This window comes from Sminthopsis crassicaudata, chromosome 1 (assembly GCF_048593235.1).
Source record: "Sminthopsis crassicaudata isolate SCR6 chromosome 1, ASM4859323v1, whole genome shotgun sequence".
NCBI lineage: Eukaryota > Metazoa > Chordata > Mammalia > Dasyuromorphia > Dasyuridae > Sminthopsis > Sminthopsis crassicaudata.
In genome coordinates this window covers 2,046,931-2,070,531 of record NC_133617.1, presented here as the reverse complement: position 1 = coordinate 2,070,531, position 23,601 = coordinate 2,046,931, and the positions used below count along the sequence as shown (strand labels likewise).

General features: G+C 41.8%; 1 protein-coding gene across 1 annotated transcript in view; it reads right to left on the bottom strand.

The window, feature by feature from the left end:
- Positions 1-220: 220 nt before the first annotated feature.
- LOC141555089 (vomeronasal type-2 receptor 26-like) overlaps positions 221-23,601 on the bottom strand; it is a 35,000-nt gene continuing 11,619 nt past the window's right edge. The window contains exons 3-6 of the mRNA XM_074288060.1: positions 6,143-6,228; positions 5,925-5,934; positions 4,317-4,440; positions 221-1,146 (exon numbers count right to left, since the gene is read on the bottom strand). Coding sequence (XP_074144161.1) covers positions 221-1,146; positions 4,317-4,440; positions 5,925-5,934; positions 6,143-6,228 — 1,146 coding nt within the window. The remainder of the gene's footprint in view (positions 1,147-4,316; positions 4,441-5,924; positions 5,935-6,142; positions 6,229-23,601) is intronic.

Genomic DNA, 23,601 nt, shown 5'->3' with positions numbered 1-23,601 from the left:
GTAAAATATTATTTTAAGGGTTCTTTTTATTAACCCAAGGAATGGTGCATGCATATTTCTTAAAAAAAAAATTATATAAATATTTTGTGTAACTGCACATGTGGCTTCTCAATGGTTCTGGGGTTGGAAAAGAAGGGAGAGAACGTGGAAGTCAAAGTTTTAAAAACAAAGGAAAAAATATTGTTTTACATGGAATGGGGGAAAATAAAGACATCAAATTTTAAAAAAAATAATTCTTGCGCCTGGAACTCCTTTGATTTTTGTTCTGTTTTGTATTATTTTCCCATGATGTCAGGAGAATGACAAGACATTTGGGAATAAAAATGCAGCCCAATAATCCAGCGCTTGAGGCCAAGATGGAGAAGATCTCCACAATCATCACAGCTTTCCCTTTGGAGCTCTGATATGTGGGGAGGAAAGAGATCCAGACACTGCAAAACACCAGCATGCTGAAAGTGATGAACTTGGCTTCATTGAAGGCATCAGGCAGGTTCCTGGCCAGGAAGGCTATGGTGAAGCTGCCCAGGGCCAGAAAGCCCATGTAGCCCAGGACACAGTAAAATGCAAAGGCGGAGCCCTCATTACATGTGAGGATGATGTGCCTGGATTCAGAGTGTGTGTCTGCTTCTGGAAAGGGGGGACAGGTCCCCAACCAGATGGCACAGAAAAGTCCTTGAATTCCAGAGCAGATGAGAACAACACAGTAGGGCACTCTAGGATGAAGGAATATCCGCATCCTGCTCCCTAGCCCTGTAACCCTGAAAGCCAGAACCACTATGACGGTTTTGGCCAAAATGGAGGAAACAGCCACTGTGAACACAACTGCAAAGACTGTTTGTCGGAAAAGGCAGGAAGCAGTGGTGGGACGGCCCACAAAGAGCAAGGAACAGAGGAAGCAGGAGGAAAGGGAGGTGAGGAGCAAGTAGCTGATGTTCCTGTTATTGGCTTGGACTATGGAAGTGTCTTGGAATTTCACAAAGACCCACAGAACCAGGGCAGTGAAGAATGAGAATGAAAGAGCTACAGCTGTCACTGCCTTCCCCCAAGGTTCATTCACATCCAGGAAGGTCACAGTCTTGGGGAGGCAGTGATCTCTCTGCTCATTGGGATATTCATCCTCTGGGCACTTCTTACACTGCTCAGCATCTGCAGGAGACAAACAAGGACTTAAAATTTAGATTAAAACATTTCTCTACATTCCCACTGCAGGAAATAGTCAGGAGAGCTTCAGCAAGTCCTTCTACTTCTATAGGATGCAAAACCCCATTCTCTCTTTACTGATGACACAGTCACTGCTAATTCACTTGGTATACTGGCCAGATCAAATCTATCCATGTCCTTGATCTCTGGCTGGCTTTCTTTCAGGTTCTTTTTATTCCTTTTTTGTAAGTGATGTCACCTTTTCTTCTTAACCTAATCACTAAGGACAGTAAGCTTAGACAGTGGAGCCCTTCAGTATCAAATATCCAGACTACTGTGTAGTGTCGGGCAACAACTCAAGTTGAAGAGCTGCCTGTATCAATACTTCCTCACTCTTTCCAGCTCCCAGTTTACACCTTTCCACAACCAATTGATATGGATTTTAAACATTTCCTTGGCAGATACAGTGCGTGTATTCTTGTCTCTGTTGGTATAGAAGCTCCTTGAATGAAGGATTCAATTCTTATTATCACTCTAGCCCTTTATTTATGACCAAGTTCTTCTCATACTAAGTAACTATTGATCAACTGATTAATGACTTATTAAATAGCTGGCAAGTTTCTTATAGAAAACCTGTTTCTTTTGTTTTGGAAGTGTTAATTTTATGAAATGAAGCCTTCCCAGGATATATTCAATAGGGAAAATGATAACCCATTAATACCTTCATTTTATCAATTACTTTAAAGAAAAATTCTTTTTGGATCCTCATTTTCAATAGTATTTGGAATATTGGATTGACCTTTTTCAAACCCTAGATTTCAGATCCATGAAACCTGAAATTACCATCTGGACTGCTTCAGTGACACTAGACCCTTTATTTCTAGCTCTGTTGCCTAAAAATTATTTTTTTCTCCTTATTGAGTCTTCCTGTTTTCTAAGATCTTCACAAATCTTTTATTGCCCCAATACATCTGCAGTGAAAACCCCAAGAGACATGCTAGCTATGTCACAAGTTGCCATCAGCTGTTTCAATTTTACTCTGCATTATCAGTGAGAACATGACTACTTGAGAATGAATAGGACTTGAAGTCAAGAAAATCAGAGTTTATATCCTGCCTCAGAAACACAGTTATTATGTGACTCTAGGTAATTAATATCCTTTGGTCTGCCTTTGTTTTCCTTTCAGTGAAATAAGGATAATAATCACACCATCTTTATAAGGTTATTATAAGCATCAAATGAGAGAAAACATGTAGTACAAAATTGAGCCTCTATTTACATGGTTTTTATAATTTTTACCACCATCATCCTCATCCTTCTCATCAATAAATCAAGAGTTTGCCCTCATTGCAGGGTAGACCCATAGTGTGACCCATGAGTAGGCAGCAGATGAGCTTAAGGGAGGGCCTAAATTTTGTACTTTGTACAAATTGTAGGATCTTCTCATAGAAGCAGCCTTTTCTCTGCTTTCCTCTTTTGCCTTCTCTCTTGGATTCAAAACCACGTAAGGCCAGGCTCAAATGCAATACTATTGAATAAGCCATGGCCGCATCCATTCTGCTTTGAGCTTGTGATGCAGTGTTGACTCCACAAGCCTGTGACCCACGTGGTGATTTCCTTATCCCATGTCTCATTTCTTAACCTCCTGAGCTGATTCATTATCTGATGTCACTCCATGTGCAATGTGATGAAAACAGGTGATGGCCATGAAGAGGCAGATGCACTTTTAATACTGTGGAAGTCACTCTGCTCCACAATGTGGGCCCAGAAATCAAGGCCCAGCTAAATGCCTGACCTTCTTAGGTAGAGATTGTTCCTGCTGCAGGAGTTCCCTCTAACCACAAATCACAGATCCAGTCCCAGTCTATCCCTGCTTTTAACTGTGTTGATTAAAATGTCAGGGGAAAAGGCCAATTTGTTTAGCATTCCTCACTATGCCTGACTTTTTGTTCAATACCATAAAGCATTAGAAGAATGAAATGTGGAAAGGCAATATTGGATCATCAGTAGAAAGGGCTAGTAGCATTTGGATGGTTCCTATGGTGCTTACAGAGAAAACTAATTGCTCTGGGTCTCATATGGGACATGAAGCATGATCTCTGAAGACCCTGATAGTTTTTAGCTCTTGGTCAATGTTGAGTAAATTTTCCATTGAAACCACATCCACAAGTTAGAGAAAAGTCTTCAATCTATAATACAACTCCCCCATCAGGTAACTTTCTTTACTTTTGCCTTCTCCATTTCAATATCTCTGTTTCTATTTCTGTCTCTCTATTCATTTCTTTCTAACTCTATCTCTGCCTTTGTCTCTCAGCATCGTTGTATCTGTTTCTCCCTTTTTTTCTTGCAAAGACATCTCTCACTCCCTTATCTATAAACATATATAATTATAAATATGTGCATTCATAAATATGTACCCTTATATTTTTACTTAAATATATATATATATATATATATATATATATATATGAATGTAGAGACACTTGTATATATTGTTTTTAATCTTTACCTTTGTGTATATCCATGACACACTATCTAGGAGTAAAGGGTAAGTGATTGCCGTTCATCAAAGAAATAAGATGATGAATAATTTCTCCTACATATTATCTTTCTCATTTTGCACTCAGAAAAATTACCATATCATTGTGTTTGTACAGTTCCTGGCTGGGACTTGGCAAGTTGATTTGCACATATTTTGTCTTGTTTACACTTACCTGGGATTTCTCTTTCTGCCTCTTGTTCCTGGCCTTTTTTGGTAACATACAAATGGCAGTGATAAATGTGGGTTTGTGTTATATTCACCAATTGTGTTGAAAATGTTAACTGTTTCAAGTAGTTGTTGTTGATTTTCAAGGAGTTTGTAAACATACCATATCTCCTGCAAAGAGTGATATTAGGTTTTTCATTGCATACATTAATTGCTTCAAATTCACTTTGGCCTCTTATTCCTAAAGGTAACATTTCTAGTACAAAGATTCATAATATTGGTGAGAATGGGAATCCTTGTTTTCACCCTTTATCTTATTGGAGAAGTTCTTAACTTTTGCTCTTTCTCTGACTCATATAATCATTTACAGAGACTGTGACATTTCTTCAAAATTGAGACGAAAGCATATGCTCTTAGTTTTTTTTCACTCTCAGAGGCTGTGTGAAGTGAGCTCCTTTCAGTAACTCACCCATATGCCTGGAGATTTCTCCTTCTGAACATGGGGAGCAGCTGAAGCAACAAGGAGGCTTCCCCTCCAAAGGCAACTTCCTGAATCCAGCAGGACAACTGGCACTACATACCGCAGAGGGAACCTAAGATGGTGACAGGAGACTGGAATAAACATTTTTAATTGACATTTATGTTTGTGAAGAAAAATGCAGCTGTTTTCGCCATTCTGGTTTTGAGAACCACCTCCACAGATACATAATTAGGAGTGTATAGGAATGATCATATGATCCAACTTACTCTTTCCATTTGTCACCCACTCTTCTGCACCACTCAGTGACAAACCTTCTCCTACTGAACCATTCACAAAAAGGCATTTCACATGCAGGACATTTGTAAGATAGTCCATATGTTGGCTAATTACAGAGAAGTTGACTTGCCCAGTCTCAGTCATAGATGTGGGACAGATCTCAACAAGACCCTGAAGCTTCTCCTTGGGCAGGACCATTATATTGCATGTGCTGTTCCCAAAGCAATGTGAATTTTAATGACCTAGAAATATATTCCTCAATGGACTTGGTTCATTTCAACAATGAGATGATAAAAGATAATTCCAATAAACTTTGTTCTTACTTTGTTGTGAGTGGGTTTGTGTGTGAGTGGGTTTGTGTGTTTGTGTGAATTGGGATTAAGTTACTTGCTCAAGGTCAAACATCTGGGCAGTGTTCGGTGTCTCAGACTGGATGTAAACTCAGGTCCTCTTGGCTCTAGGGTAGATGCTCTATCCACTGTGACTAAACAAGATGTGGTGTATATAATAGTGAGAGAATAGTGGTGTGCTATTAGACATGGTGACCTGGCTGATTTCAGAAAAACAGGGAAAAAGTTGTATGAAATAACAAACAGTAAAGTGAGTTTAATTAAGAAAACATTGTTCACAGTGATAGCAATGGTTTTCCAAGAACACTTTTGACGTCTAAGTCATTTTGTGTGCTATAACTGCTAAAATCAATAACAAAGGAAAGATGCAAGTATAAACAATTTAGCTCCAAAGACAGACAGAACATGGATACTTTCATTTTACACACACACACACACACACACACACACACACACACACAGACAGATAGATAGACAGATAGATAGATAGATAGATAGATAGATAGATAGATAGATAGATAGATAGATACATCTTTTAGGAAAAAAGGAAGCAATGTAAAATGGAAAGTCGTGGTTATATGTTGAATCCTCTATGTTATGCTGTGTACAAGTTAAAGGTTTTTTTCTTTCTTTCCTATATAACTTGAAAACAAATATAAATTAAAGTATATTCATGCCTGCTTTGGAAATAGCAAAGAAGGAGAATATGAAATGGTATCTAAAAAATTGAAGATTTGTTGAACTACATATTATATTTGTAGATATCTGTGTGAATACATAGACATAAATTTACATATATGTATATATGCAACAAATTTTCTCTGTGTGTTTTACAATGTAGATTGTATAAATATAATAAAGTACTATACTGATGTAAGAAATAATAAAGAGGATTGCTACAGAGAAAACAGGGGAGACATGTATGAACTTATGACAAGTGAAACAGAACCAGGGCTAGCCATTTTCCCACCCAGTTGCACCTGTCAATAATGGAGAGTACACCGTATAAGTCAGGAGATTAAAGTAACATTGAAAATGTGTCTGACCTTTGATTCCCATGCATCCCACACTATGACATTTGCACAAATTGTAAAATCTTGACTAGGCTGAGCTTCTGGGATAAAGTCCCCCACGTACAGAAGATGATCATTATAAAAATCGAAGTATATATAGTTCATAATGGCATACTGGGCCTCTGTACGTCTATTCTCATCCACAAACACCTGCTCCCCAACAACGTTCTTAAACTGGATATTCTTCAGGTAGGAGTGTAGCTGAAAGAGAAGAGAAATGCTCATCAGTGAGAGGCACCTAGGGGAAAGGCAATTGTACACAAGAACTTATGGATTCCTATGGTCTTATTTTCAGGTGGGGTCAAATCTGAGTTTCTTCTGAAATGACCCTCTGAAAACCTGCAGGTTTCCTTCTTCTCCCAGGTTTGTAGTTTCAGTCTCACACTCAAGCCCTCATTGTTCCTCACCCCTTTATATAACGTTTTGCCAAGGTCTGCTTGCAACATCTCTCTAAAATGTTCCCCTCCTGTTCTTTGCTACTAGAACATCCTCATGACTTTACACCCAGATTATCTCAATAGCCAACCTGGTGGGTGCCCCTGACTAAACCTCTCCTATTCTGCCCTCCATCCTGCCTTGGAAGGGATCGTTCTGAAGCACAGGCCAGACCCTGGCACTCCCATCCTTGATAATCTCCAGTGGTTTTCTCCCATTTCCAGGATAAACTATCAAACCATTTGTGTGACATTCAAAGCACTCAGTGTAAACCAGGAGCAGCCACTGAAGACACAGCACTGGAAGAAACTACAGAAGTGGCAGCCATTGCAGGAGTTCTTGGACCACAGATATTAGGAGGGTTGAAGAGCTTGTCAGAAGGGTATCACAGGGGTCTCTTTTAAAGTCCTGGGACAGAACTCAGTTGCTTTGCCAGTACCCAGATTGAGCACACTTGCCTGGCTCACAGTTTGAGAGTGAGGAAGAGAACTAGCACAGGACAACATTTAGCAACAGCAGAATATGGCTCTTCTCACAGTTGCAGGGCAGGAAAAAGTGCTTGTGGTAACTCACAGAATAAAACAGAGGCAGATAATTAATAAACACATTTCTTCAAAGATCAGACACCCCTTGGAAGAACTGAAACATCCAGATCCTAGAAGAATCCCTGAAAATAGCTGCACAAAACTTCTGAACCTTGGGCCATTGGCCCCTTTACTCTGGAAACCGGGCACTACTCTAATACACAGGTAAAGTCAAATAATAATCTGGGGAGACTAGTAAACAACAGAAAATGGGTCTGATCATAGAAAATTACTGTGAACAGGAAGATGAACAATCCATACTAAGAAGAAAATAACAAAGTCAAAACTCCTTTATCAATAAAATCCACAACATAAGTAAGAATTGGTCTAAAGCCACAGAAGAGTTCAAAATGAATTTTCAAAATAAAGTCAGACAAGTAGAGAAAAAAATTATGAAGACAAATGAAAGAGATGTAAAAGGAAGCAGAAAAAGACATAGAGGAGAAAATGTCTGAAAAATCAGAATTGAAGAAATTGAACAGGAAATATAGAGGCCTGTTGAAGAAAATATTTCCTTAAATTTAGAACAAAGAAGGTAGAAGTTAATGACACTTAGAGAAATAAAAGAAAAAAACTAAAAGGAAAAAGTATAGAGAATAATATGCTATAACACAATGGAAAATGCTGACCTGGAAATAGATAGAAGGGACAGCATTTAACATTATGAGACTATACCAAGAACATGAATTTGGTCTTTCAAGAAAGTATCAAGTAAATGTCTACTTCATTCCAGAATATGAAGGGAAAATAGAGTATGAAAGAAGCCACAGGTCATCTACTGAAAAAGATCCCCAAAGGACGTCACCAGGGATATTTTAGTCCAATTCTAGAACTCCAAGGTAAAGAAGAATATATTGCAAGGAAGCAAAAAAAAAAAATCTATATATTGGAGCCACAGTCAGGATGAGAAAAGATTCCTCACCTTCTTAATTGAAAGATCAGAGTGCTTGGAATAGGATATTTTGGAGATGAAAGGAACTGAGATTACAACTAAGGATCACCTACCCAGAAAAGTTGAGTTCAGTCCTTCAGGGAAAAAATGGGTTCCTAATGAAATAAAGAACCTTTAAATATTTGTAATAACAAAAATTCCAGAGCTGAGTAGGAAATGTGAAACCTAAGGTTATTTACAACCCTAAGACTCTAGGAAGGAAATTTCATTTGAATTTTATATGCAATTTGACAAATATTGGAAACCAACAATAAAATCTTTGAGGAATATTCAATCAGAATAACTTTAGAAATTGAAAAATCTTCAATGTCTCCCATGTCCCACTTCTTACTAAAATACATTTCAAAAATTGTAGCTAAAAAGGCACCACACTTTCCATATTACCTGCCACGGATGAGGCAATACAGATTCTTCATTTCCCAAGGATCTTTTCTCAGATCTTTTCATCAGTATTTCATGGAGAGCCCAAGCCACAGCATAAAAAGCATTGTAGATGTTGTAACACAAGGTGGATGTGGTCATGTCCACAGGGTAAAGAGGTAAATGTTTCAGGGAGCCATTTGGCAAATATAAATCTTGCTCTGGAATATCTGGTTGATCTGAGCATTTCAAAGGTGATGGCCTATGTGCTTTAAGAAAAACATCCCTCATAGATAAAGGAGGTATAAACTCCCTCAAAAAACTCTCAAACCCAGGCACTGGAGTGGTCAAGTGTGAAAAGTAGAGAGAAGCATGGAAAGTGAAACCATAATGGTACAGGGCTCTCAATGTAGTGTCTGAATGAGAAGTGGCAATCCACACCTTCTTGGTTGGGAATAAAAATCCTGGTGGGTTTCCCATAATTGTAAATGAATCTGTGTCAGTATGAATGACAATGACTTTAACTTCTGAAATTAGGATCCTGGACTTGAAGGCCTCAGAGGTCTCCCTATTTTTTCTGTGACTGAGAGGGATCTTCTCTGTGAAGGACACACAAACTCTGTTCTTTTTCATTTCATTTCTCATTTCTCTGAGGAATTCCTCACCTCTCATGTCATCAAAGACAATCAGACCTATCCAGTTCCATTGAAAATATAACAATAAGCGGACAATACCTCGGTGAAGAGAAGAGGACTTGTGGGCCATCTGATAGAGGGAAGGAAACTGGACTTTGTCAGTAAGACTGGGATCAAAAGGGCCATAAGTAATCTGGATGAGGGAAAAAAAATATGGATGAGCCGGTGCATGCTGCTGCTGAGAGAACTAACATAAAATACACTTATTCAAAAGGGCACATTTATTGTAAGAAGAAAGTTTTAGATTTTATTGTAAAGTTTATCATAGATGACAATTTCTCTCTAAAAGTTTCTCTAGATCTCTCTGAGCTCTCAAAAAGATAATGACTTAGTGAAGGCACAGATTTTGATGTTACTAATAGTACAGACAGTGAGTTTTCCTTGAACTTCCCAAAGAAATCAGAATATATAGTTTCTTCATTTAAGCGTTGGCCCAGAACAAATTTCTTTTTTTTTTCTTTTTTTTATTACTATAACTTTTTATTTACAAAATATATGCATAGGTACGTTTTTAGCACTGTAAATTGCAAAACCTTTTGTTCCAATTTTTCCCCTCCTTCTCCCCACCCTTTGCTCCAAATGGCAAGTTGACCAATACATGTTAATTATGTTAAAATATAAATTAAATACAATATATGTGTACATATAGAAGCAGTTATTTTGCTGTACAAAAAGAATCAGACTTTGAATTAGTGTACAATTAGCTTATGAAGGAAATCCAAGCAAAAACAGAGGGTCTGGGAATTCTATGTAGCGGCTCATAGTCATTTCACTGGGTGTAGCTGGTTCAGTTCATTCCTGCTCTATTGGAACTAATTTGGTTCATCTCATTGTTGAAGAGGGCCAGGTCCATCAGAATTGATCATCATATGGTATTGTTGAATATATAATGATCTCCTGGTCCTGCTCATTTCACTCAGCATCAGTTCATGTAAGCCAGACCAAATTTCTAGAGTAAACCAGCTCTATATTATTAAGGCTGAAGACAAGGATTTTTTTGGTGAATGAAAGAAAACCACAGAACTGTGTACTTTTTTGATTTGGAACAAAATAATATTCACCTGTAGACATCATTACTGGTTTTCATTGTGGTATTTTCAACAAGAAAATCGAACTGGTTTGCAATAGACCCTGAATATCTATTTCTGGCTTTATGAAATCTGAAAACTAAGATTGCTAAAGGAGCTTAGGGAGATCTAAACCAGTGATCCAGGAAATACACCCCCAGTACAATGCACCTGGGCAACTGACACCCTCCCAATCACTAAGGGTTTCCAAGAATATGACTTTTCACACATACTGACAGCTTAGTCTTCTTCAAGTGTAATTGCTATAAATAGAACAAGCAGGAAACAAAAGATATGTTTTCAACATTAGAGAAATGCAATTCAAAACAAGTTGGAGGTACCAAAAGACATCTATCAGATTTACAAATATCCCAAAAACATAAAAGGAAAGCAGAAATGTGAGGAAAAAAATTTTGTAACAAGGATCTCTGATAAAATTCAGCAATAAATTGGGCAAGGAAATTGCAATGTGTATTGTAGATTAACTTCATTTCTCAAATATAACTTTATCTCTATGCATATGAAAAGAATTTCTAAATCACTATTTTTAGAGATGTGCAAATTGAAAGAACTCTGAAGTACCACATCCCACTTATTAGACGGACTAACAAAACAAAAAAGAGAACAATAAAAAATCCTGCAAAGGATATTTTAAATTGGGGACAAAATACTGTTGATAAAATTGTAATCCGATCCAATTGTTATGGGGAAAAAATTGAAAAGATGATCAAACTGCTCATATCCTTCCTTTCAGCAATAGCCTTTATAAATCTATATACCAATATTATTATACAAGTAAGAAAGGACCAATTTGAACTAAATTCTTTATAGCAGTTGTTTTTGCTATGGCTAAGTACTGGAAGTCTAATGCACATATTTCAATTGTAAAACTAGCTACAGTATATGATTATGATGAGATGTAAATATTTTAATATAAATGAGAAGCAACACAATTTCAGCAAAATCCCTGGAAAGTCCTAGGCACAAAGATGGAAAATGTAGTGAGCATAACCTGCAGAGCATGGCACACTCTAACAGCACTATTGTCCAGTAAGGAACTGTGAATGATTTAGAAATTCTCATTGATATAATGAATCAAGAAATTCTGAGAGAACTAATGAAGAAACATACGTTTCATCAATAAAGAATTGATATTGTCTGAATCCTGAATGAAGCATACTATTTTTTTTTCATTTCTTTCTTTTGAGTTTTCTTTTACAAAATGACTGAATTGGAAAGGTTTTTCATGATTGTACATGTATAACTGATATTTGAATGCTTACCAGTTTACTTAGGGGGCACCATAAAGGAAGCAAGAGAAAGAGAATGGGGAACTCAATACATTAAAAAATTGCTTTTAACATGATACTATGGGAAAAAATAAAATAGGATATAGTAAGAATGTGCTTATAAACATTTAAGAAAATGAATAAATCTAATTGTAAAATAATTGAAAACAGCTGAAATATGTCCTAAACTGCACATAAGTGGCCTAATGCTTCTCTAAAGTTCTCATACACATGAAAACTATGGAAAAAGAGAGCACCATATCAGGCATTCGTGACTCTTTATACCTAGCATTATTCTACAGATGAGCCCACATTACCTATCATCAGACACAACTTGAAATGTATTGTTTATTCTCTAAGACACATCAGAAGACCTGTTCCATAATTTGATAATCATTATCACAATCTTTGGCAACAATATTTGTCTCATTGACAAAAAACAGATATTCATGGACTAGAGGACTGTTAAAAACTCAACTCCTCTATGACAAATAGTGTTTCAGATCTGAGGGTCAGATATATACCCACACATCACAGTAGGAAAGAATTGGCCCATTTGGTGAAGAAGACTTATTCAATTTATCCTGCCATGCTCTGTCTGATCAGGATCAAGGAAAAATAATCCCAGAGTGGAACAGGTTGCCTCTATTCTAGACCAGATTTCCTGTTATTATATTATCTGTCAACAAAGATATTAGATGAAACCTTTCTCATGATTCCCTCAACTAGTCATATTTCCACAAGGACATCTAGAGTTAATTCCTGTGCTCTTTGAACTTGTAAGTTCTTGATTTTCCTCTTCTCCATGTATATGGTCAGGACTATTTATATTTCAATGTTAGTGATAAAACAAAGATCCCAAGTGATTTTTCTCCAAGGGCCTTAAATATTGAATATTAAAGAACTTATAGTTAAATAGGTTAAATCAGGAGAGTTTTAAAATAAGGGATGTGGATAGAAATGGAGAGAGTTTTCCAGTCCTTCACCTTTTCATATGCATAGTTCAATATTCAAAACTGACCTCCATTCCTTTTAAATGAAACCATCTAAATTTTCATTGTTTCTCTTCTATAAAATCATCCCCTATTTTCTTCTTCTGAACACACAAAACAGCCACTCATCTGACTGACCATTGACAGAGTTCACTAAGCAGCCAGCTTAAACTGCAGTGCTCAGAGAGGTCTCTTTTCAGTTGGGAAAAGATGATGTGCTTTCTGAAATGTCACTCCTTGCACTGAATGCTTCTGCTCTCCTTCGGTGCCTATTAATAAAGTTAGGATCCTCTTTGAGAACAATGTCAGGAACATTTTCAAACTCTTGTACATTCGAAAATGTAAATATGAAGTTCTTAGGACAGCTCTGTGGATAAGCTTCCCAGGGCTGTCTAAAACAAGCACATTATATATCACTGCTCAGGCTCTGTTTCCTTTTATAAATAATTCTCATCTTCATAAATTCTGGACTAATAGTGAGGGACTAAGTGATTATGAAAAATGAAGCTCATAGAATGATATGCAAAAGACTGAAAGATCATGCAACTTAAAAGACAACAATGGTAAGTTCTAATCAGTTCTCTTCCAGCAGTGAATTGTGCAGTATTGAGTAAACACTTTAACTTCTCCAATCATTATTGAACTTATCTGTGTAATGGGCAAATAGAACTAGTTTTGCTTTCAAATCATCTCTTAGGTTGAAAGCTAAATGCCTTCTTGGCTTACAATATGGCTGATGTTCTAGGAGTTGTTCATTTTCCCTGATGATGAGGACAGTGTCTTTGTTCAGTCACTAGAGCTAAACTGATCTAAGAAAAGGCAGATTAATTAGTATCCCAGTCAATCATTAGCTGCATGATAACAATTTAACTTTTCTCAGTCACACTAGTCTCACTGTAAATGGGAGTTATAAAAATGTCTTCATTATGAGTTTGTTGTGCAGATCAAAAGAAATACATATTAAAAGCATTTTAAAAGTTTTTTACAGGTGTGCATAGATGCATTTTATTTTACTGCTGCTGCTCCTGCTACTTATACTACCAATACTACTGCTGTGACTCCTAGCTTGTACAGAAGAACAGAGAATGTATTAGGTTCTATCTCATTCACCTGGGGTAAACGGTAGAGGTCAAGCAGGGTCCCCATCTGAACAGAGAGAGCTGATGTGGCTCCTCCAATGGCAGCCACAACCTTTCCTTGCTCTCTGCAGTTGTAATTAGGGACCAGCTGGGGTATTCCAGACAGCCACAACAAGTAGCTCTGCAAGCTCCTTTCTTCACTGGAATAGGTGTTGTACATATGATATCCCAGGGAAATGTTGGGCAACAGATTGGTATCACTGTTAATCTGACGTACAGTGAAGACAGGCATGAGTATTTGCTGGTAATTTTTTTCATTATATCTGGTGAATTAATGGTAAACGTTACAGAACATTAATACAACCTTCACACAGAATTCATTTCCGAAGACTTTCCCAACATTTAGTCAAAACTAAGGACTCCAATAGCAGTTTAGCTCCTTCCATTTGAATTCAAACTAGCCTCTGTCCATACACATTGTTCCAATATTCTTTTCTTTTTGTAATTTCTTAAATGGTGAGGACTACTGAGTTTATGTCCTAATGAAACTCTGCTTCCTTCAGTCATTCACTCATTCCATAAGAAGACATGGATAGAAGCCTTAGAATATAATGGGAGGGAGAAATATGTTACTATGATGTAAGAGGGGAAAAGAATAAACATCACTTATATATGGAAACTGTAGAATAAAACTCCATTTCCCTGAAGAAATAAGGGAAGAAAGCTCATCATTGTCTATGAAAACTGGGGAGAATTTGATATCTGGATATTTGGCAAAGAGGTCCTTTTAAAAGGAGGAAATTACACAAATAAATTGAAATAAGTGTGAGAAGAGAAGGTGCCACATATCCAGCCACCAATATTTTATACAGATCCTATCTAACATCTCCTGGACAAATGAGTTCCTGGTTCCGCTTTTCTCTCTCCTCACTTTTTCCTTTTCTCTCAGGATCTGAGAAGAAAAGTCAGTGCCAAGATTTTTATTTAGTACCAGATCTTCAAGCAGGAGCCCAGTAGCAAAGAACCTCTATTATTCTAGGCAATTTTTAAAAAATAGACCAAACCTTGTACATTATTTGCAATGGTGACTACCTCTCAGACACTCTGGGCTTGTTTTAATGGCTGGACAAGGTTAGTGTGACATTATACTCACATATATTCAATTTCCATCAAATTATCATTGATGCTGACAATATGGGGTCATTGCTTTCTCCCTGGGATGCAATTCTCAAGGTAAAAATCAAGTAATTCATAAAACATAAAAGGGCATTTGACTTAGAACAGGATTGTTATTTAATGTTTCATCAATGGGTGGTGACACTCCTTGCTCTGGGTTAAATTTCCTACTTTTCCTAGATTCTGAACAATAAATAGAATAAAAAGAACCACAGTAAACCATTAAAGAGGTAACCAATAATTCATATCATTGAATGGCCTTGTTTCTTAGACAAAAATATATGCAATTGTAAGAATATATTTATAATTTATGAATATTGATTCATAGAGAATTTTTATTTATAAGTACAAAGAGAAGTATAAATGAAAAAAAAAATCCAGAGAGATTAAATAATGACATAAGACTACAACAAGGTCCAGAAAAGAATCCTTATCTGCCAAAGAACCATTCAGGGAAACTCATAGTCTCTCTTCAACAAGCAGAAAACAGAGTAAATAGCAGAACAGCTTCTCCTCTGATGTGATAGAGGGAAATGATCCATAAATCGGTGGAGGAGTCTGAATTTTTTTTTGCTACAGCTCAGACGTACAAACGGTTATATCTGAGTATTGCGTGGCTATATACTGAGATCCTGCTATGGAAAGGAGGGATTTGCAAAGATAATTGATCATGATAATGCATAAAACTAAGACTTATGCAGCAGCACAAAGGCCAGGATGCCTTCTCAAAGTCCTAGAAAGTAAATAAACATCCATCTGTCCCGGGTTCATCCAGTTAAAGAAGAGTTAGCTTGAAAAAGTAAAAGAAGCTCCTGTGACACCACCTCAAGAAAACAGAATTCTCCAGACATCCCTGAGAGGGAACAGGCATTTCATAAAGCCATTTGCAAGGCTGAGCACTTGCTAGAGCTCCATCCTGCAGAATTCTGTCTTTTCCAAATAAAGTCAAATTTCCCGAGCCTCAGTTTCAGGCTCCATCAGTCCTAAAGTGCTTAGTACTTTTTAGATTCCCTAAGCTGGGACACGCTGAATTTTGTGACAACATTACTTCTTCCAAAAGGATTAGAAAATAATGATAAATTCACTTACCCACAGGAAGGAGTAAAGATAAGATCATATTTCCCACTCACAAATGAGATGGGAGGAGTAGAATTATCCCTAACACTAAATTTCCTGAAGAAGGGGTCCCAAGGCTTCCTAATAAGAAGTGCTCTCTTGCTGTCAGATAGGCAAAGCTGGAGAGGAAACACACCTTCCCTTCCTGTGAATGGGCAGATTTCCCCTTGCTCAGGATCTGTACACTCAGCAAGAACTCTGACCTAGGATAGAGAGGCAGCAGAGCCCAAGTACTTCGGCTGCTTCAGGCCATTAAGCCTTCACTATTTCCATGAAGTTAGGATGGCCTGGAAGGGAGACAAAAGCCTGAGCCTGATAGGGACAGAGAAACCTGGGGATGGCCTGTTTGTTGGGAAATGGGAAAAGGAAAGGAGGGGAGAGGAGTTTTGTTTCTTCAACTCTGAAGTTAAAGAGACACAATGAAAGCTGCCAAGAAGATGCAAACATGAAAAGACAGGGAGAGGGGAGAGCGCCCCGACTCATACGGAACAATGAGGACTTTTCTTACATCCTTGCAGTAGAAATGAGCACAGGCAGAGAGAGACACTTACGTGTAAGTCCTACAAGCCTTGTTAGGATGACTCTGAAACCGCTCTGCTCCTGTTTCATTGCTCACTTCAGGTGAGATTATGGGTAAAAAGAAGCCAATGTCCACATCTCCACTGATATAAGACATGGGTTGATCTTCATAGAAAATCTGCCCAGACCCTGGAAGCTGCAGCAGCAGAGACACAGCAAGGGAAAAAACGAGGTGAGAAATGCTTCTCATAATATGGGGCCACATCTCCCTGGACAGTAACCAAAGTTTTAACTCTGAGTCAATGGAGCAACTGCTCCTGCTCCAGCCAAGTCAGCTGCTGGAGTCAGGGACTGAGGAGGAACTTTTCAGCACCAGACACGGCCTGTCTATGTATAGAAGCCCGGGCTCTGATGTCCAGGTCACACTGGAGGAAACAGAGGGACATTAGTCAGGTCCATGTGCAAGACAAGGACAATGATAAAAGATGAGTGACCGTTATATTCTTTCTCTCTGTCTCCCGATACATTTATTTTTAGATAATTATTGGATGCATTCCTGTTATTCCATTTTCCTCAGAGAAGTCTCAGTCTCAGAAGAATTCCGGGGACCAGCCTGCCTGGGGCATCTCCAGCTGAGTCCCTGCATCCAGGGAAATCATAAGTGCAAAATTATATTTTGACCTCTCTTTCCCTTGCTCCATGTCAGGCTCCATCCCAGAAGTGCCTTTTGTAGGAAAATAGTTTTGTGACCTGACTTCAGCCCATAACCTGTGCTGGAGAAACCTCGAGAAACATTCCATTGTAGGTCACAAGATTTATTAAATCCTTCAGTGATGACAATTTCCCTAAAAGTCAGTAAAGTTGTAGCCTTGATGCTCTTAAGTTCCCTGCACCAGGGTCCATGTGAGCCAGGTCCCAGGCTCAGGGCGCAGTGAAATCCATTTAGAAGAGTCATTATAGACAGTCTGGTGCTCAGAGTTTTCCTCTGCTAGTGGGTCTCCCTCTTTCTGTAGGATTGTAACATCCGTCTGTTAGAGATGAAAGGAGCCTCAGAGGTTCCTCAGTCCAGGATTTTGAGGACAGATTTCCTCTCTCCAACAACCAGAACAAAGACACCTGCAGGCCCATCTTCCCCACCTGAGATTAATATCACAGTATCCACAAGTAAACCTTTGCACTTTGGGCGGTGGGAGCAAAGACTTCTGAAGTCCCAGAGATATTTGGAGGAAATCTTTCATGAAATCTCTGCTTTACAGATGAGAAATGACTCCCCGAAGATTAGAATGACTTGCCTGCCTTTACACAATATGGAGCAGAACAATCCTGAGATTTTACCCAAAAGCTAATTCCCTCCTACTCCCAACCACTGCCCTTAGAGACGTTCACAGGTGGAGCTCTTGTAGTCAGAAACCCTTTGGACTAAAGCTTATGATTCCAAGCTTTGGCCCTCCAATCTGAAGGAGAGGCCCCCCAGTGGATGAGATGGGGCCACTTTGCTCCATGATTCTAGGTCAGGAGATCAGTTTAGTCCTGGGGGAGGGGATGCTGCTCCTGGCAGGGAAAACCAGTCAGAGCTGAGGATGAAAAATGAAGAGAATCAGATATGATATACTTTGGTAAATCTGCCTTTACCTACTGGATCCCAGGCCATCTTCCTAACCTGATTACCTATAACAAGATAAAGGAGCATACAGCCAGAACTGGCAAAGCGCTCAGAGACCTGGTGATTCTAGGTTGGTCCCTTCCTTCTCTAGATCTAGAAAATGGGCCCAGCAAGGTTCAGTCATCTTAGTCAAGGCTAATCCTCAGTGACCCCATTTTGAGGGTTTCCTAGAGGGCTTTGCCGCTCCCCCTCCAAGGCCTTTGACTGATGAAGAAAACTGAGGGAAATAAGGTGAAGGACTTGCCTTGGGTCACAAAGTGGTTCCAGTAAGTGCATGAGGCCAGATTAGAACTTGCCTCCTGTCCCCTAACTGTCCCTGTCCAATCTGACACCCTTCCAATGCAAGATCCACTCTGGGACCTTCAGGGAACTTGCCCCTCCAAATAAGGAGGTCAGGGTCCTCTTGGGGCTCATTCTTCCCACTTTGGAATAATCTCAGGGAAAAATAATGTTAAAACAAAGCTTCATTATGACTCCTGTGTAGGGTCTCCTCAAAGTGCTCCTAGCAGAGGATATTGGGGGAATGAGGGAGGCTTCAGTTACACACACACACACACACACACACACACACACACACACACACACACACACACGAACCACAACATTGCCTGGGACATTTTGTGAGTAAAGAAGCTGTGGTAGAGACCAGTGGTTTGTAAGGCCTTTGTTTCCAGGTGGATTCATCTGGGATCCTGCTGGGAGCCTTTGGACAAGGAGACTTCAGTCAGCCCTCCCCCTCTGGCAGAGAACTCTGGGAATTCCACAGAACTTTGTTTCTTTTGACTTTGACCCACCTCAGGAACTGCTTTTGTCTGGGGATATTGGAATGAATTTCTGGTAAAGACAAGGGGGAACTGATGCTCCAGGTTCTGAGGGGACCATTGCAGCCCATCCAGAACACTGACGAGACGACTGCCATCCTGGCTAGAAAAGGGAACAGGAGACACACAGGGGGACTGGCAGCAGGCCGGCTCTTCATTTCCTTCCACAGAGAGAAGGCCCAACAGCAAGGACTCAGAACCAGGCATCTGAGGTGCATCTAATATGTTCCCATCATCCTCCTGGAAGGGAAGGACTTTCAGGGCGCTGCCTCCCCAGTGATCACAGCTCCTAAAACAGAAGCAAATGGGGATTCCCGAGGGCTCAGGAGCGCCCATATCTGACCTGTGTCACTGCATCAATGGGAATAATACACAAGAACAGGCCACATTGCCCCTGCTTTGCCAGGGCTCCCTGAGCACCTTTCCCCAGGCCTTGAGGCTGAACCCCCTCTCTGGGCCTCTTTGCCATTAGAACCGGGGACCAGGAGCTCACAAACCTCTGCTGTGGCCTTTGGTTCCCACACTGACCGGCACAGAGGGAGTTCTCAGCACAGGCTCCTTTGATCCCCCATCATTTACCCCCAGGGGGATCCCAGCTGATCTCTGTGATTGCCTGAGATCTCTGACCTCCCTGGGCCTCTTCTGGAGCAGGAGGGGGTCAGACTCCTGACCTCTGAGGGCTCCTGGCTCCAGGTCCATGATCTGGTTCAGCCTCAGGCAGAACAGGGGGGGCCTGTGGGGGAGGGGCCCAGGGCTCTCCATGGTTCTGGCCAAGTCTATTGTTCTCTGGGAAGGGAGAGAGCCAAGCTAAGGGGGAGGGCAAGGGCTAAGTCAGGAGCTCCAGGGGCACCTGGCCTGAACAAAGGGGCAGCTAAGGGGGGCAGAACATGGAGTTCAGGCTGGAGCCAGGGAGAACCGAGTCCCACTGCAGCCTCAGGCACCTGCTGGCTGTGGGAACCTGGGAAATCCCTCTGATTGACTCAGTTTGCCCTGATGTAAAATGGGGTAATAAAGCACCTACCTCCTGGGGGTGCAGTGAGGATCAAATGAGGTGATTGTGAAGCCCTTAGCACAGGGCCTGGCTCATAGGATGTGCTCCATAAACAGTAGTAATTATTATTATTATTTGTAATGTTCTCGGTTTCGGTTTCCTTGGGGTCTCTGGGAGCTCCCTTTCACTTCAGTAATCACCACAAGTGCAGCCGGGGGTTAAAGTCCAAATCCTTTCTTGTCTCTTTCCAAGTCTTGGCTCCTTTCCTGGCCCCGTTAGCTTTCTTGGGGGCCTCTCTCTCTCCTCCATCCCAGAGCTTGAGCTCCCGCCTCCTTCTCTGCCTCTGATTCCCCCCGACTCCATAGGTTTGTGCTCCAGCCTCAGCCACCACCAAGGAGGACGATGGGATGAATCTGTCCCCGCCCCGAGAGCTTCTGGTGCTTCTGTCTCTTCTGGGCCTGAGAGCTTGTCCTTCTGTGCCCCACACTGAGCACACCCCTGTCATGACACCCCTGGGAACCTGTAGCGTGCTGTTGTCTCCAGAAGCTGCCGATCGCTCTCTGGGAGGAGATCTGCTGTGTCAACTCAAATCTCTAGGACAGATTCTTCTTCCTGTAGAGAACCGTTGTCTCCAGGCAGTTGCCCTTAACTCTCATCCAGAGAAGTGACTTCCCTTCCTGCAGAGAGCCCTGTCAAGCCTGATGTAGTGCAGAGTCTTCTCCTATTTCTGGAGTGCTGTCCTCTTTTATCCTACCAGAGAATGGGCGTGGGATAATGCAAGGGCTTCTGGGAAGAATCACTTCAACCAATGAGCCTGCTCCTCCCAAGCACACAAGCTCTTCCTTAGGAATTCACAAGTCAAACTACCAGGAAAGGCCGGAACTAGAGAATTGTTAAGTACCGATTTAGCACTTAGTAAGAACCTAACAGGAACCATTCTTTGTTGTAGGATTAAATCAATTCTGACCTGGGTTTAACCACTGTCTCCTCAGTCCCACTCAGGGCCTTGTTTCCGGTTCCGGCCCACCATCTCCTTATAGGGTCAGACCAATCCCCTTGAGCCAGGCTGAAGGAGGGAACCATTGTCTCTGTCAATCCCAGCCCCTTGCTCTGTTCCCAGTTCTGGCCACAAACATGATTAGTAGTAAATGAGTTAATGTCTGTGAATGGCTCAGCACAGCACCTGGCACACAGTGGGCACTTTATACATGGCAGTTACTACTGCAGCCCGGGGGGCGAGCCGGATGCTCCAGGACATTCCCTGCACACTCGGGTTTCCCAGGATTCGGGGTCTCCCTGGGACGTGGGTCCATTCTAGCAGCTCATCAGCCCTGGAGGCCTCCTCCTCCTGGGACACTCCTTCTGTGTATCCCCCCAAAAGCTGGAGAGGCCTTCGATTCACCCCTCACACATTTATTAGACGCCTAGTAAAAGTGACAGCCCTCCCCCTCTGGTTTACCTTCCTCTGGGGGAGATGTAACATGTACAGAACTAAAGAAGGAAGGGCCAGCTGGGTGGGGCAGGGGTGAGAGCTCTGGCCTGGAGTCAGGGAAACATCTTTCTAAGATCAAATCCGGCCTCAGACATTTACTATCTGTGTGACCTTGGCCAAGTCACTGTTTGCCTCAGTTCGTCCTGTCTAAAATGAGCTAGACAAGGGAATGACAAAACACTCCGGTATTACTGCCAAGAAAATCCCAAATGGGACCAGAAAGAGAGGGACGTGATTGAACAATGGCTGAGCAAGAAAAGCAAAATAAAGCCAAAGGAAAATTGAAGTACAAAGGGGAGAGGGGTGGAAGAAGCATTTGTTAAGCCCCTACTGTGTGCCAGGACCTTGTGTATTCAGGACAGAGAACACACCTGGGGGGCAGAGGAGGTCTCCTGGAAGCACGCGGCACCTGAGCTAAGCCTCTGGAAATCAAAGGAAACAAACTGTGTGTAAGAAAATATACACACATGCATTTGTTCAAGGACATACATATAGGTACCTATATATATACACAGGGGATTTTTTAGTTTTTGTTGTTGTTGGAAATTGTTCCCATCATCCTCCTCACCAAATGGAGAAGAAGCTTCTGGGATGGGGCAGCCAGGAAGGGAGAACATGGTGGTCCCACAGGACCAGGCGCTCAGGCCATGCTGGGGCTCCCTTTGGCTGCAACTGGGGAAGGGAAGGAAGGCCTAGAAAATGGAGCTGGGAAGGCCCCAAAAGTAGTGGGGGCCAGGGAGCCATGGGGTCCTTCCTTTAGTTCCAAGATAAAGAGCTCCACTGAAGGCCCAGGGCATTTTTGGGGTGTCCCCACATCCCCCTTGCTAGATGTCCCTGAGAGAGAATCCCACTTCCTTTGCCAACGAGAGGGCCGTCCCTGGCACTGGACTCCACAGGGAGGGGAATGGCCTGTCCTCTGCACAATGAGGTAGGGAGCCTGAGATCCCCATCCTGTCTGATCTCTGGATAATCTGGGGGACCTCGGGCCTCAGTTCCCCTGGCTATGACATGGTGCACTTGCACTTCCTGTCTCCTTGGTCCCTTCTGACTCTCCATAGAGGACCTCATCATCCCTCCCTCTTATCTCCCTCCTCCCTCTTTTTTCTGGGATGCTTTCTCACCAAGAATACTGGATAATCCTTGGCTCCTGTGTGACCTGGACAAGCACTTTCCCAGCTCTGAGCCTCAGCTCCCTGGGACCCCTCCTGGCTCTCCACATCTCCCCCTTTTCTGTTCATTTGCCCCTTTGCCTTGTTCCCCTCTCCCCAAACGTGTCTAACTGAATCCCTCAGGATTTTGGCCCCTACAGGCCATGAGAGAAGCCTTCCAGCCTGGATAGGGTACAGACAGAACCTCCGTTTACCCCTAAGGACTCTGGGGAGGGGGGAGGCAGCAGGGCCCGTGTGCTCTGTCTCTGGCCTGGCCTGGCTGGTTTGTGTCCCATGAATGCTCTGCACCTTCCCAGGTGACCAGGGCCATGTTTCTCTTTTAGGGGATGTGCTCATTTGTTGACAGACTGTTGTGAATCCCAACCCTGGAGAGGAGGGTCCTGGGCAGATGGGGGGGTCACAGGGAAGCAGTTATTCTGCCCTTTGGGAATGTTTTCCAAGAATGGCATTGGGACAGTGGGTGACTTTCTCCTGTGGCGTTTCCCATGTGTGTGATGCCATTTCCAAGCACAAACTCTTGTTGGGGGAAGGCATGGGGGTGGGGGGGGCTGTCAGTGTGGGAATGTCTGCAGGAATGGCTTGATGTAGATTTGGGTCCAGTGACATGTTTCTGGCAGCCTTGGGGTGAAATGCCAGAGAAGGGCATCTGTGGGAAGCTTTTCCTTTTGACAATTTAATGGCTGCTTTTCCTCAGACCCTCACACCAAAAACATCCCAGCACTGGGCCTGGGCTTGCTCCTTTCCCCAGTCCTGATGGGGCAGATTACAGACAGGGCAGAGGTCGTGCTGAGCAGAGCTGCCCCCTGCAGCCTTGGCGAGCTCTAGGAGGTTCTGACCATGGAGAGAATGGCATCTGTCCCATCACAGAGGGGCCCGCCCCTGTCTGCACTGGGCCAGGCACCTTTCCCCAGCTTGAGCCCTTTCTCCTGCCGCTCTCCTTCCCCTTCTGCCCCGGGGGACTCACCCAGTGTCAGCAGGGCTGGATCCCTGACCATCCCATGCAGAGCCAGCATCCCTCCGTGGGAGAGAGCCCAAGGGCCCCCGCTGCGCCAGGGCAGGACAACCTTTCCTGGACATGCTGGGCAGCTCCAGACCTGGGATCCACAGACAATTCCCAGAACGGAAGCTGTTTCTCATTGTCTGTTTGTTATACAATATCCCGATCCTAATGGGC